Source organism: Erinaceus europaeus, chromosome 12, assembly GCF_950295315.1.
Source record: "Erinaceus europaeus chromosome 12, mEriEur2.1, whole genome shotgun sequence".
Classification (NCBI taxonomy): domain Eukaryota; kingdom Metazoa; phylum Chordata; class Mammalia; order Eulipotyphla; family Erinaceidae; genus Erinaceus; species Erinaceus europaeus.
Window position 1 is genome coordinate 36,100,718 of NC_080173.1, and position 17,726 is coordinate 36,118,443.

At 41.7% G+C, this 17,726-nt stretch overlaps 1 protein-coding gene across 3 annotated transcripts in view; it reads right to left on the reverse strand.

Annotated features, from left to right (window-relative positions):
• The window catches only part of CACNA2D3 (calcium voltage-gated channel auxiliary subunit alpha2delta 3), a 1,089,122-nt gene that overhangs the window by 201,847 nt on the left and 869,549 nt on the right, over positions 1-17,726 (reverse strand). For all 3 annotated transcript variants that reach the window (XM_060203105.1, XM_060203104.1, XM_060203106.1), the window contains exons 19-25: positions 13,276-13,347; positions 12,940-13,001; positions 11,564-11,631; positions 6,039-6,084; positions 5,794-5,891; positions 3,304-3,397; positions 241-336 (exon numbers count right to left, since the gene is read on the reverse strand). In XM_060203105.1, coding sequence (XP_060059088.1) covers positions 241-336; positions 3,304-3,397; positions 5,794-5,891; positions 6,039-6,084; positions 11,564-11,631; positions 12,940-13,001; positions 13,276-13,347 — 536 coding nt within the window. The remainder of the gene's footprint in view (positions 1-240; positions 337-3,303; positions 3,398-5,793; positions 5,892-6,038; positions 6,085-11,563; positions 11,632-12,939; positions 13,002-13,275; positions 13,348-17,726) is intronic.

Consider the following 17,726-nt stretch of genomic DNA (forward strand, 5'->3'; position numbering starts at 1 on the left):
CAAACAGCAGACTTGAGACACTGATTCTAAAGCCAGTGGGCGGTGCTGTGGGCAAGAGTCAGGAATTATGACGAAGAAAGGACTACAGAAGGTCCAACAGACACGTGGACACAGAACAGAAAGGAGACATATGTAGGGCAGGGCTGGCCTGAATTCTGTTTATACTGGTGGGGAGATCTAAGGTTGGAATAAGCTTCTTTTTTGATTGCCTTTCATAGGGTTCACTGCATCCCTCCTTACTGGTTGGTGAGCTGTTCTGCTCCAACAAACAGGTTGATCCTGGAGAGTCCGGTACGAGTACCCAGAAAGGCCACCTCCACACCCTTGTCAGAATTCCTGAAACAGAACAGTTGAGCGTTTTAAGTCTCAGGGGATGTTTTGCAAATATATATATATATATATATATATATATATATATATATATATATATATATATGTGATGTATATATCACTTTTGAAACCTGGACATTGAAAAGAAATTACATAAACAAAGACATATGCAGGCATACATAAGTTAAGTGAAGGATGCAATTCAAGGCCATTATAAAAATTTTCCTGGTGGATCTAGCAATAAAAACAACAACGAAAATGGATCAGCAAGATCACTTACCTGGATAGTATACCTGCCTTGTCATGCATGCAAAATAGGTGTCAGCCTGGCCCTCACTGAACTAGGGGAAGGTTCCATTCAGTGCTGTGATATTTACCCCATTCTTCCTGTCTCTGCTTCTGTCTCCTTTTTTCAGCCATTACTATTATGTTTATTTTTACCAAAGGACTGCTCAGTTCTGGCTTAAGGTGGTGTGATAGATTAAAACCAGGACACTAAAGCCTCAGGCATGAAAGTCTTTTTGAACAACCATTATGTTATCTCTCCAATCCGTTGTTTATTCCTATCTATCCATAAAGTCAACCAGAATACTAAAGCCCTGGTGATGAAAAAATAAAAATAAATAACAGAATGACAACATTTTGACACACAGACACACACACACACACACACACACACACACACACACACACAAAACTAGTATAGTCATGGGCTCCTTGGACTATAACTAAAATAGGACTACTAACTATCTACAAAACAGAGACCCCCCCCCCCAACTCATCATCTAAACTATTCCAGCCTTTAGGTTCATGATTATTCAATAATTTGTTTGGCTCTATATGTTAACTCTTTTTTCATCCACCAGGTTCCAGATGCTAGCAGGATGCCAAGTGGACTTCCCTGGACAGATGACTTTACCAATGTGTCCTGGAGCCCTGCTTCCCCAGAACCCACCCCACAAGGAAAAGAGAGAGAAAGGCTGGGAGTATGGATTGACCTGCCAATACCCATGGTCATCTGGGAAGCAATTACAGAAGCCAGACCTTCCACCTTCTGCACCCCATAATGACTCTGGGTCCATACTCCCAGAGGGATAAAGAAAAGGAAAGCTAGCAGGGGAGGGGGTGGGATATGGAGTTCTGGTGGTGGAAATTGTGTGAAATTGTAACCCTCTTATCCTATGTTTTTTGTCAGTGTTTCCTTTTTATAAATAAAAATTAAAATAAAAAAGAAAGAAAGGAAGAAAGAAAGAAAGAAAAGAAGAGAGAAAGATGTCATGAAAAAATGCACCTCAGACTGCAGACACAAAATTATCTCATAATTCCAGGGAAATTCAGAGAGAATGGGCTGAAATAGGAAAGGAAGAAATATCCTCAGAGCTGTTTACATTGTTGCTACCAAGTGGAAGCTGTCATGAGCAACTACACACACACTGTATAGTCCCCATATCAAGTCTGTAGTACCCACAGTCTGGAAACATCTAGGACTTGAATTCAATATGGTTTTGAGAGCAACAATTGGCAACATCTATCAGAGCATAGATTTTTATCTTCTTTACCACCAACACTAGAAGATTGGTCAATATGTGGATTCTTCAAATAGCCTTGTTTGGTAGTCGGGCGGTAGCGTAGTGGGTTAAGTGCATGTGGTATAAGTGCAAGGACCAGCATGAGGATCCCAGTTTGAGTCCCCAGCTCCCTACCTGCAGGGGGTCACTTCACAGGTGGTAAAGCAGGTCTGCAGGTGTCTGTCTTTCTCTGCCCCCTCTGTCTTCCCCTCCTCTCTCCATTTCTCTCTGTCCTATCCAACAACAACAACATGAATAACAATAACTATAACAATAACAAACAATAAAAACAACAAGCGCAACAAAAATAAGTAAATATTTTTTTTTAAATAGCCTTGTGGGATGCCATGCATAACAGCCCCAAGAATAACCTTAGCAAGAAAAATTCATTTACTAAAAGACATAAGATCACTTTGTTCAAGGGGCCAGTATTGACACACCTGATTGAGCACACATGTTACCATGTCCAAGGACCCCAGTTCAAGCCCCAGTATCCACTTGCAGGGGAAAAGATTCACAAGTGGTAAAGCAGGATTGAGCGGTCTCTCTCTCTCTCCCTCGCTCTCTTTCTCTCTCTCTCTCCTCTCTTTTCTCTCCCCCTTCTATATCAGTTTCTATTTGTCTTCATTCAATAATTGAGTAAATAAATAAAAATATTTTTAAAAAATCACTTTATTCAACCTTTAAGGCAAACCTGTGTTGTGGGATATTATAAGTGCATATATCATCAAAAAAGGGAATGGTCTTTCTTTAGAGCTATCATTTTAATCTACAATAAAAGCATAAAAGAATACTATAGTTTGCTTCCATGTCCTAGCTGCTGGTAACAGTTTGCTTGAATTAATGATTCATGCCGATTTTTTCTCATCAGGGTTATTGCTAGGACTCAGTGCCTGCATGATGACTTCACTACACCCAGAAGCTATTTGGGGGGGGGGGGGCAGGAGTGTTGTTGCTTTTATTTACCTTCACTTTTCTCTTGATAGGAGTCTAAACAAAGAGACAGAGGAAGAGAGAGAAGGAGAGCCCTTGCTGCTCCACCCTCTTTACAGCTTGAATGGGTCCAGGTCCCAAGTCCCTAGCAGCTCATGAAGTAGAAGGAGCCCTGAGTGGGTAGGAAACAAACAGCTTTTCCTGCTTTCCTCTTCCAGGAAGTATGGTCCTACTTCTGAGAACTGAATTCTTTTTTTTGGGGGGGGGGGGGAGAGACTGAATTCTACCTATTGAAACTCCAACAAAGTAGCCATAAAACCTAGGAGCTAGCTATCTCTGCCCAAGTTGCTAACCTGCTCTAACAATTGTGATTTGGAGTTTGGGGTAACAGCTGTGCTCCTTACACCATAAAAATATTCTGGGTGGCTTATGGGGAAGTGACCCTGGAAGGGGGACACATGCAACCACTTACTCGGACTTGTTGAGGGCGAGGCTGGTCCAGTAGGCTTCAATGGGAGCACTCACCACGGCATCAAAAAGAACTTCTTGTATCAGTTCTTTATCACCTGTTGGGAGGGACTCTAGCTGAGAAGGTGACTTTGGAGAGCCCGGAGGAGGGAAGAAAGAGGTGCTGGCTGGGCTTATTTTGTAGTGTCTGTAGGCTCCTAGCTCATGTAGTGTGTAGCTTTATACCTCAATCTCCTGCAATCAGGCTAGAAACCTGAAACTGCTATGACACTTGTTCTAGCAACACAAATGGGCATGTGGACAAGGTGGTAGGCAACCAAGAGGTGTGGGTATCTCAATGCTTGTGTTTTCTTTCTCCTCTCTTTACCTAACAGGCTTTGCCTTAAGCCTACCTGCCAGCTCTGGGGCTAGGGGAGCAGAAGGCAACCCTCTTTGGGCACTGTGCTCTTTTCTTCATGGTTGTGTACTCATCAATCTCTGATTTCATTCCCTTGTAAGAAGGTATAGAGGAGCCAGGCAGTGGCACACTTGGTAGAACATACATGTTATAATGTACAGGGACACAGGTTCAAGCTCCTAGTCCCCACCTTCAGGTTGGAATAATACAGCTCATTATCTGACAGTCCCTTCCTTACCCCTTTCAATTTCTCTCTGTCCTATCCAAAACATAATTATTTAAAATAAATAAATTGAATGTCTTAGAAATAAAGAAGGAACAAAGATCAGATAATTTAGTACATCCTATGTCTTTGATTTTATGACTCCTTCCATTAGATTTTTTTTTAAGCATAGCCATCTCTGTCCACCCAAGGGACTCTGAATGGAGCTATGTGAAAAAGAGCCCAAGGATTAAGACTATAACAAGTCAGGTGAGTCAGGTGAAGACATTCTCGAGTCTTCTGATCACTCCACAGAGGGGGCAGTTGATGATAGCATGCAACTGCCCAGTCCTCATCTAGGCTGAGGACCAAAGGGAAAGTTACTTCATAACAAAAGTAAAATATTGACATTACTCATCTTAAAATTTTAATAATAATTGCTAAAATGAGATAAAGTGGTGTACTGGAGTGCTCCTGAGTAATTCAAACAGATGCATTAAGAGTTAAATAAGGGCCTCGAAAGTAGCCCATTTGGACAGTGCACTGCTTTGCTGTGTATGTTAACCAGATTTGAGCCTAGCCTGCATCACAATGAAGGAATCCTCAGTGCTATGGTACTTCCCCCCTCCCTCCATGTCTCACTCTACCTGAATATGTCATCTAGGACTCTAAAAAAAAAGTTACATCACTGACACAAATCTCAAACATACAAGTGAAGACACAATTTGTAAGATAATCCCTATAATCTTATACCCTATACAATGTATACTATATTATATAAATTTTAATATGTGAAATGCTAAAAATAATGGTATCTGCTGTCTTAGTATGTGGTAATACCATAAAGTGCCAGGGACGCTGAAAAAATCTGGGGTGGTGCTTCACTGGTAGGAAAATGAGACTGGCAGAGGTACTTGGCCTTCAACAGTATCTGTAATTTTTTTTTCCTTTCAAAGTACTTGAAGCAGATACAGTGAAATGTGAAGATTTTAGGCCACTGGTTGATAAAATCTGAACACTTGTTCCTGTTGTTTTCATTTTTGCTTTTTTTAATGTGTCATCAAAAAGTCAGAGAAAATTGGAAACTGGGTTCTGTGCTGTCCATCTGATTCTTTCTCTACCAGATCAGTTTCTTCAAAGAACACATATTCTATGAAGATGGTGTTTGGGGGAAGGCTAACTTCCTTATTCCTCTCACAGGGCTGTCTAAGGTGGTTATTCCATGAGATAACATCAGTCTGGAATGTTTCATGTCACTGAATAATATCTACCTGTTGGGGGCTGAGGAAAAGGGTATACTGCTCATTATTGGTGAGTATTCATTCCCCTTCCCAAACTTTAGCTTCTGGAACTGAGGTGTGGGAGCACAGTGCCTGCTCAGTGTCCTCCCTTATTCCGCCGTGCACCAGCCCTGGGTCCTGGCTCATGTTCCAGCCACTGAGCTCCTTCACAGGCCATTGGAAGAAGGAAGCCACAAGTCATAGAGGAGATAGTCTAGAGAGCCAGGTGACTTAGATCATGGCCTGGGGTGAGACAAGTCTGATTCCAGTTCTTGTTTCTCATTTGTCAAATTGGGGAGTTGAATGAGTAGATATTTATTCACAAGTCCTTCCCAGATGAGACATTTCCATTACCTAGAGGTGTCTTACTAAACAATTTAGAAAGGGCATGAATCCAAGGCAAATGGCTAAAGGGCGACAGCCAATTCTGCATGATTTTGACTAACCTCAATTTATTAATTCATTCTCCTCTTCCTATAGAAAGAAGATACTTGGCTGCTTATCTCTGAAAAAGCAAAGCTGCCCCTGAAAAGGGAACTCACGAATGCTTCTGTGTGTTCCTGCCCTTCCCCACCCCACATACATACACAATATTTCTTTGAAATCCACACTCACATTGGAGCAGGGGTTCTTTGCCTTTGAGGTAGAGCTTAATAGCATCTAGTTGAGACAGGTGCCGGTGCTCAGGGTGCAGGTCTGTATTGCAGTAGGACCTAAGAACATGATATGGCCCAAAAACAAAAGCAGTCAATGCTATAGCACCCCCAGCCATTGCTTTTTAACCAAGACAAGGCAAGAAAATACAGACAACTTGAAATCAAAGAGAGCAGAACAAATGGCAACACTGATGAAGTTCTTACCATTCATCTGCCAAGGACACATCAGGATGTTCCAAGTCATGCAGACCTGGAGGTTGAAGGAGAAGACGTACTGAATAAGTATTTGTGCAAGACACTGACACAAAAAGATCATAGGGGGTGTCCTTCCTTCCTCTGTGTGCTCCAAAATTGTATAGCAGAGTCATAGGGTGGGGTGAGAAAGCAGTGATCTGAGCGTCTCAGGAATGTCTTAACTCCTGGAAGAAAAATACTGTATCAGGAAGTTTTGGAAGAGAGGCTTAGTGAGATGGCAGAAATACTGACTTTGGGTCCTCCAAGTCGGAAACAGGGCCAGGCCACTGCACTACTGTGTGATGTTAGCAAATGACTTCTCTAAAACAGTTTTTTCACATAAGAAATAGAAATAATAATAGACTCCAAGATATGTGTGAGTTTTAGAGTACTTTACCTTGAGTTTAGCTTAGCTCGTCTTAGATTGTGCTGCGTCCTGCATGAATAAAGAGATACTGCCTACAGCTCAACTATGAGTCCCTGGTCGTCTGTTACCTGCCCATGAAGCCAGCCCGGCGAAAACAACATAACCCATCGAAAACAACAGATATGGTTGGTGGTGATGGTGAGATAATAGGTTGAAGAGTTTGGGATTGCAAATACTCAAATGTTTCTGAATGGCAAAAATTGCTAGTTATTACAAGACCCTAAGTAAAAATGTCTGCAAAGGTAACTGAGAGAAGTGGGGCATGATTTGAAATGGGAGTTTTTATAGCATGCCCAGACTACCCTAGAACTGTGAAATCACTCACTTTCCTTGTGTCTTCAAACGGCTTCATTTTTGTGGGACATTAGTAGAAATATACTTATGAATAATAATATCAGGAATGTTGATGCCTGTAATTTGTTTTAGGACATCAGAGTTTCCCAGATGACCAACACCACCTTCCTACAACAGGATTCCAGTTTCCACCTCAACTATGAACACACAAAATAAATAGCAAGATACTAGGACTACCACATAGTAACAATGCTTGGCTTTATTGTAAATTGAGAATAAATTAGAACATCATCATCTATGGCCCAACTGGCCATATCTTTATTCCAACACCTACATGTTGAATGTCTTGAGACCATCACTTCCATGCTTTGAGTTAGATCAGCCACAAAGTGGAGCTAATAATGTCTAACCATGAGACATCTAAATGGTATAGTGCTTATTCCCCAGGGTCATCCATATATCTACCTATCCATTTTTTCTCCCTTTTTTCTATGCATTCCTTTTCCCTTTCTCTCATCTTCCTCCATACTTCCCTCCCTCATTCCTTTGTTTCCATCTTCCCCTCCTCCTCTTTAGTTACCATCTTCATCCCTGTCTTCTCTTCCTTCCATCCATAAATTTACTAAGCATCTGCTTTATGAAAGGCACTGCCCCAAATACAGAGAATATAGCAAAAAATCACTGCCTTTATAGCATTTACTCTCTAGTGGCAGAAAAGAGACATGTAAATTAAATTGAAGTGCATAACATAACAGTTAGAAATGAGAACTATGAGGGAATAGAGAGACTATAACAAATATAGGAAATACCAGGAGACAAGAAGGATTGACAAAGATTTTTAAATCTATTTAAGTGGCAAGAGAAGGCTTCACTGAGAAAGTGAGTTTTTTAAAAAATATTTATTTAATTTTGATAGAGACAGAGATAAATTGAGAGGGAAGGAAGAGAGATGTGCGTGTGTGCACGTGTGTGTGTGTGCGTGTGTGTGTGTGTGAAAGAGAGAGAAAGAGAGAGAGAGAGAGAGAGACCTGCAGCACTGTTTCATAGCTTGTGGAGCTTCCTCCCTGCAGAAGAGGACCAGGAGCTTGAACCCATATCCTTGAACCTGGTACCTTGTTCACTGCTAGGTGCACCACTACCTGGCCCTGATAAAATGAGAGAGAGAGAGAAAGAGAGAGAGAACCATGCAGATAATGAGTGAAGAGAGATTTTTCAGAAGGATTCACTTAAAAAATCCTTTATCTTACATTCTTGGATTATTAGGTTAGTCATGTCTATGATGTTTTTCCTCTGAGTTTTAGTTTTCCTCAGCCTTTATTCACATAACTTCCTCTGACTGTCTCAATAGAACACACAGATGAGACACAGAATGGAAATTCATTTTGGTTGCTTCCTCTCTGATATGCTAAGGCACCAAGAAAACCCAATAGTTCTCTATTATATCACCCAACTTGGCTCATTGACAAAATCACACCTATTGATTATTGTTAAAGCTGATGACAATAATTATGTAAGCTCTAATTTATTGAAGAACTACTGAGTGTCATGTGAGTCAAAATAAAGTATCAAGAAGATTCTGAAGATAAATAATATTAGCAGGTAGAATGACAGCCCACATCTTCAACCTCAAAAGTGACTCCTTCTGTATGGAGAAAAGTAATACCTGACACTTCTAGGGAACAATTCTGCAGAGTAACTTTCTGTGGAGGATCATACAGGTCAAACCTCCTCACTCCAAGAACAGAGCAGAAGTAGAATCATGTCATGATGCTATGGCCTCTACTAGTTAGACAAAGAGGGAGAGCTTTCTCTGGCTCTATTCCTCAGTAGAATTGGCAAGAGAGTAAGCCTTATTTACAGAGGACCCACAGAGAGAGGAAGAGCTGACCTAATTTGTGTGGATAACCAGACACACGCCCCCTTGCTGAGGATTCTGCCTAATTTGTTGCCTGGTGGTTACAGTTAGCTTTGAAAGTCTCTGACCTCTCAGATGAACAGCTGTGGAACATACAGGATGAAGACACTGACTACATAGATGATTAGAGACAATGCAAAGCCACTCTGCATATGAGAAAGAGGAAAGGAGGGAGGGAAAGACTGGGGGGAGAGACTTGTATTGAGGATGGATGAAGGAAGTGAACATATGAGAGACAATCTATATAATCCTACTATTCTGACTATGAGTTTGACTTTGGGTAGTTTAGGCATAAAATTTCACTCTCTCCCTCCCTCTTTCTCTCTATCCCTTCTTCCTTCCTTTCTTTTCTAAATAATGTCAGAGAAGCCGAAACACACAGACAGTGAAAGGGATCACAGTACAAAAGTTTTCTTCATTGAGTAGGGACAGAGTGTGAACCTGGGTCATGCACAGCAAAACCATGCACAGTCCAAATGAGCTATTTTTCCAGCCCTAGTCATAAATTTTCTAGTTTCATTAAATCAGGGCGACAATTTCATCAAGTCACACATGGCCCCAAGAGCCCTAAAGGTCTAGACGTTAAAAGATGGCAGCTGGGGAGAAATTCAGCAATAGAGCATAAGACTTGCATGCATGAGGCCATGGGTTTGATCCACAACACCACATATGCCAGAGAAGTGAATGCTCTGGTTCTCGCTTTCATAAAGATATTTTTTAAAAAATGGACAAAGAAAAGAGAAATTGAGAGGGAGGGGGAGTTAGAGTGGGAGAAAAGAAGAGAGACACTTGCAGTCCTGCTTCACTGCTCCTGACGCTTTCCTTCTGCTGGTGGGACTGGGGATTTGAACCTGGGTTCTTTTCCACTGTAACATGTACACTCAACTGGATGCACCACTACCTAGTCCCCTCCCCCACTTTAATTATTTCTGAGACCACATCCTGCCCAGTTCTTGCCTATTTCCTCTGGCCAGAGAGACCACAGCATCACCTCTTCCCAGTGGGACCAGTCTTCTACTCTCCTTCCTACCCCCTAAGTTCTCATCCACTTGGGAGACAAAAACTAACACCTGTGAAACTACACAAGGAGACTCCTACTAAACCAGAAGCCTGTCTATGGAACTTGACTGCTCAGGGACCACTGACCTCATTCTTCACCCCAAGCCATGTTATCAAAGTGGACCTTGAAACATTCTGAAAGGTAGCTGCCTTCTTGTAACCAACTTGGACCAACTAAAAATCTGTTTGTAATTAACTTTCCTGCTCTTGGCCATACTCCCTGGGAACATCAAGGAAAAAGTCCTGGCCTGGTCCCTCTCTTCCTATGAGGAGACAAAAAGTCTAGTTCCCAGATTGTGCAAGAGGTCTTTCAAGGATTCAAGGTCTTTCAGAGAGAAGCCTGAACTCAGATGCTAAATCTGCCCCATGCTCAGGGCTTGTGGTAAAACCATTGCTCTAAGCTACTGCATTGGGGAAGAGGAAAAAACAACCCACTAGAAAGATAGGATGGGTGTGGCATAGGGTTTTGTTTTCCTTGTTTGCTTTACCACCAGTTTTAACTATCCCTGAGTGGCCCCCCCAATAGGATTCCATTCTTCCTCATGCATCCTTTTCTTTTCTTTTTTTTTTTAGAGGGTACAAGACAGACAGAAAGAGAAGTGACACCATAGCACTGCTCCATTCTTGCGAAGTCCCACTCCACACCCCTGTCATATGCTGCAGTATGGTTGCCTGGGACTTGAATCTAGTTTCTTGAACATGGTAGGTAAGACATATGTGTCCCACTATGTGAGCTACTTCTTTAGAGGGTGAGCTACTCACAGCCCTCTGTGACTACAATTTAAAGTTTAAGGAGCTTTAGTAACTGCACCCATTTGCTTGGGAGTTTATAGTGCCCTGATGTGCTATGAAGATAGGGGATCTGGGAACTGCAAAGTGCTACTTACTCCTCTGGCCAAGGTCAATTACTTAAATGAGCACAATTCCCTTTGAGAGTTGCCATGAAATGTAAGTGAAGTCTATGACTCAAATATGTAGAAAACCCAGGCTTACATATCTGTGTTGTCACTTATTCCCAAGAGGGTGTAAATCATATACTACTTTGTACGTTTTTTCCTGATACTGATTTTTATGTATGAGGAATATGTAGTTGGCTCACAATTCCTAGTACTTTGAGGATTAAGTAGAATATAAGTAAATAAAATTTTAAGGAGGGTGGAGAAGACAGCATAATGGTTATGCAAACAACTTCCACATCTGAGGTTCTGAAGTTCCAGGTTTAATCCCCAGCATCACTATAAACCAGAACTGAGCAGTGCTCTGGTCTTTTTCTGTGTCTTTCTCTGTGTATCTGTCTCGTTATAAACAAAATATTAAAAAAAAAAAAAAACTGTAAGGAAAGGCACCACTAGGAATTCCCAACAATCTGAAACAATTTAGGGGTTGGGTATGAGTATATCTAGTACAGCTCACATGTTACCTGAGTTTAAAACCCTGTTCCCACCTGCAGGGAGTGAAGCTTCAAGAACAATAGAGCAGTGTTCCTCCCCTTCTCTCTGTCTCTGTCTCTCTTCCTCTCTGTCTCTCAGCTTCTATCAAAAAGAAAGAAAATTAAAAAGAAATGGCTACTTGGAAGGGTGGAGCTGTATAGGCACCAGTGATAGAAAAAAAAATAATTTAAAAGGACAGAAACAGTCCAGGTGAGCAAAGTAACCCCAAGTGGAATGAGCTGAGTCAAATACCCAGAGTTTGGAAGCTAGAAGGTTGGGCATGTGTGCAAGCTCTTCAGTTAACCCTGCGGTGGCTTCCTGGGCCTTCTTCCCTCACCAAAGGATAGGACAGACCAAGGCAGCTTCTTACCTTCTTCAATGGTCACGTTCCCTCGGAAGAAATATTTCCCATGGCCTCTGGAGAGCGCCACACCTAAACTGTGCAGAGAAACAGAGCACACCTTGAGATCCAAGGCATGGACCAGAAATAGACGTGCTGGCTAACTCTTTACATTGCCACATTTCCATTTCTTGGTCTGAAACCAACTCTCCCCATCCTTTTATCTTTATTGAAAACCTCACCGATTACAGTTGGGGCCAGGCTTCCTTAGGTTCATTCAGTTGCTTCAGAGTAATTTCTGACTAGAGGTGAGAGCTGCCATGGGCTGCTCTCCTGTGATTCTAAGGACATGTGGCAAACTGCTTGCCCTCCCAGCAAGCCTTGTTCTCCTCTGCCACCTAGGGAGACCCCTTTGCCAAGGGTGCAAGTGAAAACTTCTATCACCAATGGAGGGTAGTCACGTTACAGAATTGTGTGCAGCCTTGCACAACTTCTTCCTTGGTCTAACAGAATTCTCACACTTCCATTGCCTCAATTTCTGGTTTTACCTGCAGTAAGAGAATATGTCTTGAAAATATAGTCTGCTCCATTGGCAAATCCACTCAGTAGGTTAACTATTGCTCTGGTTCCAGATAGAAACCCCCATACCAATCCCGTCCCCAGGTCCCCTGGCAGGTATATGACAACAATGCCATATTCTGCTTCTCAGATTATTTTCCCTTTCTGTCTATAGCATTGAGAGGCCCAAGCTCATAAACAGGAACTAGCCTCCATATCCTGTGAAATGACATTTGTGAAGACCATCACAGCACCAAGCTAATAACAGTGGAGGACTTGAGAAGGTGACATAGGTTATCTGAAAGCAGGCAGTGGGACAAAGTCATTTTTCTTTTCAGGACTATCACAAAGAGAAATAACAGGATTCAAAGGTAGACAAGCACAGGACAAGTTATAGAATCAAAACAGCAGCACAACAGGAAGTGATGGATATGCAACCTCCAAATCTAAAGGATTTCTTTCTCTTATTAATTTACTTATTATTTGGTCATAGAAATCAAGGGTGAAATGGAACACAGTAGGCTGCTGCTGCTCATTAGATGGTGAAGAACCTTAGTAACCCTCTGAACTTGTCTCCCCACCCTTCCTGGATTTTCTTGATCATGAAATGCAAAGCCATGACACACTGAGTGAATTCTCCTAGGTGAGCCTGAACCATCTTCCCCCTTCTGAAAAACACAAACACAAAAGCAGCCTGGGAAAAGCCCCTTCCTCACTCTTTCCAGCCTTTCGGCAGGGTGTTTGGTTATCTTCAGATGATGGGCTCTGAGAGTGTGCATCAGCAGGAATTTTGGTACAAACACAACTGATGGTCGGATGGAATGTCCATGTATTATGATCAGCTCTACCTGAAAGGAGTACCCTTGATGTCTGTATAATAGTAGTCATTTGTCATCACCAAAACCCGTTTCTAGATTGAAAAAAAAATTGTAGAGAAAAAAAAAAAAGGAAGAAGAAGAAGACAAGGTTAGTAAGCTAGGTTAAAGTTCCAGAAGGAAATAGAAATAAATAGACATACTATGATCAGGTTAACAGTACTACATGAATCTTGCTTGAGATAAGTGAAGACAAGAGAAAAAATGAGCTCAGCAAAAGAGATTTATTCCAGATAGAGCTTTCAAAGCTAATTTTTCACAGTGGGTTGTTTTAAATTAAGTGGCATGAATGTTTTAGAAAAAATGTACCCCTTTGTCCACTGTCTTCTTCACTTCCATGGAAAACTTTCCGGTCTTCCGATTCACCATGGCATTTCTTAACTAGAAGGAGACAAAGAAATTGGGGTGAGTTCTTCTCTGGCATCTGTGTCAGCTGGGTACCTTGTGTTCATCAGGCTGAGGACACATTTGGAGGTCTGTGCAAAGCAGAGGTAGATAAGGCTAGGTTTGGGATGAGGTAGGGGTGCAGTGGTACAGTAAGTCTGCATGTTGCACTCATTGCTAACTCAGTGCCTCTAAAGTATAAACATGGAACTGCTACTCTGCCAGGGGAGGAAGGCTGAGAGCAACAAATAAACAACTCTCAATTTCAATTTGGGGTACATGTGTAGACTCCGGGGCAGCCATAGCCACAAAGCTCTGAAAATCTCACCAAACCCCAAAAGTCAGAGGAAGCACCACAAGTAACCCACTAGGGAACTCATGAAGCAACGGTGTCTCCAGGCACAAGTTACATGTTCCCAGGTAGGCTTGTCACAAAGAGGTTATTCATTTTTCAAAAACCAACACAAGTTCCAGATGTTTCCCTATACCTTTATTTTTCAATCCTATCATTTGGAACGTCGAGAAGGAGCTTCTCCTAGCAGGAATCATCTTCAGATGTTGTCTGCAAAACATGGGGCTAGCTAATGATCTTGCTGACACCAGCCATCAGTGAACAGGACCATGCTGTGGCTTATTTTCCAGGCTCCCCCACCCCACCAGCTGACCTGCTCTAATTACGTGTGGCCCTTCAGTGAGTTCAGAGAAGGACAGCAGACACAGTGATGAAAGATGTGCCCTTGCAGGCACCGATGGGAGACAAAGGGGAGGCCCTTTAATGGAGTGGGAGCAAATGTTGGTTCACCACAGCCTGTCAGGAAAAGCTTTTCCCAGCCTCAGGCTTTGATTCTCTCCTCCCCCACCCCCTTTCTCCTTTGAGGAACTTGAATAAGATCTGACCGATAGAAAACTGCAATGCTTGCAAGCAACCTAAATTTGATTCTAGCTCTGTCTAGCTCTGGGTTCACATTCCCATCGTGTGTGTGTGTGTGTGTGTGTGTGTGTGTGTGTGTGTGTGTGTGTGTGTGTGTGTGTCTCTCAGAGAAGCATAATTTTTAGCTGGAGGCATGTATAAAATAAAACATATATTTTACTCTCAATATTTTTTAACAACGCATAATGGGCATTTCTGGAAATATTTTCCCATTTTAACTTTTGTGGTTTTGGATGGGGAGAGCTGGTCCTAATTAAGTCTCCTTTCTAACTTTTAAGAACGGCTTGATTTATCTTGAACATGGTTTTCATCCCCCCACCCCTTTCTGGTGCCTGCCTAAAGCCATTTGGGACCTTCCCCACTCACACTGCCCAGGCAAGTCAGAGATTAGGTAAGTCTCTCCATGCCTCTGTGCCACTCCACCCCCAAATCCCAGTCGCACAGAGCAGTCTAGGGGTGTGGAGGGACCAAGGCCAGGTCACTCACTGAGGCGTTCTTGACACCAATGCCTAGATGCTCAGTTCAGTTTTTCTCTTTTCTTCAGTGGCAGTGAAAATTAATTCTGCTCATCTAACACCTATTTGTGAGGAAGGATACCACTGCAGTTGACAAATAGACATGTGATGCAGTGACTAAGACTTTGGGCTCTCAAGCATTATGTCCTAAGTTCACCCTCCCTGGCATCACATGTATTAAGAGTGATGCTGTGGTTTGAGTTCTTTTTCTCTTTCTCTCTCTCTCTCTTCTCTTCTTGTTCTCTCATTAATAAATAAATAAATCTTTAAAAAATAGCAGTAGAGGATAGTGTGCTGATTTGTCATATGCACACTCCTGTTTAAGCCTGGCTCCCACCATATTAATGGAAACATTAGTGCTGTGAATTCTCTCTCTCTATCTGAAAAAAAGTCAGCCAAGCTTTTAGTGGCAAAGCCACAGAGATGAAAATAAATTAAAAAACAAACAAATAAAAACTTTAAAAAATAAGAAAAGAAATGGATTCTGTGCCAGGACTTCATAATCTTAAACCTTCCCTGTGCTTCGTGGCTTTCTCTTCTGTAAAATAGAACTGATGTCTGAGACCATCTCATACAGTTGGAGTGAGGACTAGCTTAAGTTAATATTTAGATGAGTGTCCGTGACACCCTAAAGGTTGGGATAAACGTTGACTGTTGACCACCACCACCACCTTCATTATCCTAGATTTTCCTTAATGCCATACCCTTTTCCCTTATAAAATTTACTTTTCTATATAATACGAGAGGAAGGGGGGGGAGGTAGAGGGAGAAGGAGAGGGAGAAAGACAGGGAGAGGGAGAAAGAGAGACTGGAGTGTTGCTCTGCTCAACTCAGCCTTATGCAGTGTCAAGAATGAAACTCAGAGTCTCAGACATGCAAGTCCTCAACTTTACTGCTGAGCCACCTCCCCAGCCAGTCCTGTCTCTTTTCTTTAAATCCAGTTTCACTGACTTATCATGATTTTACAATACTACAACATTTTGAGAGGGTATACACATTTACATTTCACTGCACCCTACCTTCTAATGTTATTCTATTCCTGTTACTCTTCTTCCTTTTCCCTCTGATAACTACCATATTTTTCAGAGTCTAAGAGCTAATTTCTTGTGTTGTTCCAGTTCCTTTGCTTTAGTTATTTATATTCTTTGTGTGAATAAAACCACTTGGTAATTGTCTTTTACTTCTTGAGGGATTTCACTTTATTTCAAGTTCCACTCACATTGTTACAAAAGTCATAATGCCATCTTTCTGGATAGCTAATAACACTCTACTAAGATATATTTATCAAAAAATCCAGGTCATTTTCTCCCCTTTCTATAGCTTAAGCAATCAGGATTCAACTTCATGTTTACTTGTCGTAGGTGTTAATACTCTCAATGATCTTTGTAGTTTTCTTTTGGCTGTAAGCCAGACAAAAACTACATTTTTTCTTTCTTTCTTCGTCTTTTTTTTTTAACCAGAGTATGGCTCAGTTCTGAGGTATAGTGGTGTAGGAGGATTGAATCTGGAGCCTCTTTGCATAATTATTATGCTATACCTTTCCCTAAAAACTACGTATTATGGGCTCACAAGATAGCTCACCTGGATAGTGTGCTTTCTTCATCTTGCACACGACCTAGGTTTGAGTCTGGTCTCTAATGTAATGTAAGCTTCAGTGCTATGGAGTATTTCACTCTGACTCTATTTCTGTCTGAAAAAATGGGCTCAAAGCTGTAAAGCCCCAGTGACAACAACAAATTACTTTACTGTGCGAATGTCCTGATATCTTCTATTCTAATCAAGTATACTGCTTATAATTGAAGTTTATAAGTCACAACACGGATTATGTGGCTTCCTCCCTCCCCAGACACAGCTCTCACCCCTTCCCCCATTAAAAACTGCTCATAACCACTTGAGGGCTTTCACTCACTGAAAAAGAAGACTCAGGATACCAAAGTTCAAGTTTTACCAATGCTTCAAACCATACCATTCTCTTATGAACTCCCTGTGGCTCATCTTCTTTATCTTTCATTCACTCCATTAAAAAGTGTTGGTCCATGAGGACTTCCAGACCCCAGGGGTCCTGTGGGGAGCTACAGACACTGTGGAGACCTGATTCACATGAAGCTCAACTAACACCGAGAGCATCTGTCCACTGAACTCCTACAGAGTTCCACACACAGACTAAGAAAGCAGGCTGGGGCAAGGAGCACATGTCTTACTCTTTGTCTATCAAACAAGTGCTATAGAGAAACTACAGTGAATTTAAAGAAGAACAAAACAAATGACCAAAAGTCTCAGAAATACACCGAGGAGGAGAAGAGGCTTCTAAAACTTTGGAAGGAAAGTACTGAAGGGAATTGATGCACCAGGTTTACCTCAAGTAAAAGAAAGAGAGTTGTCTGGAGGGCATCTTACAGTGGATACAACAGAAGCATTGTAGTTGGGCATGAAGGAGAATGTGAAGGTGCAGTAGAAGAAACCACACACATGGTAAGCACTTACTTAGCAGCTCTGCAGGTAGCACTTATCTTTTCTGTCCTCTAGGGTGAGAGGAGTCAATAACACATATTCTGAGAGACATTGATAGAGTATTTGAAAACTCTTGGGCTCAAGGACTCTTGCTAATGCATGCCAAAATGGTCAAGTGCTTTGAGAATACACTGTGTACTCTTACACTTTTGTGCTAAGTCCCTGATTCAGTTTTCTTATCTGTAGAGTGAGGCTAGTGGTACTACCCACTGAGTAGGACTGCTGTGAGAAATAAACACATTTTTCTCTATATGCAGCACTTAGAACATTACAGGCATGGAAATAGAGTTGAGTATATGACAGCTATTAATTTTTTTCTTTTTTCTATACTATCTGTAAAAATAATCACTTTCAGGGTAGAAAACTTGGGGAAGACTATCAAGGAATAGAAGTAAGGCATAATCTACTTTTAATGCCTT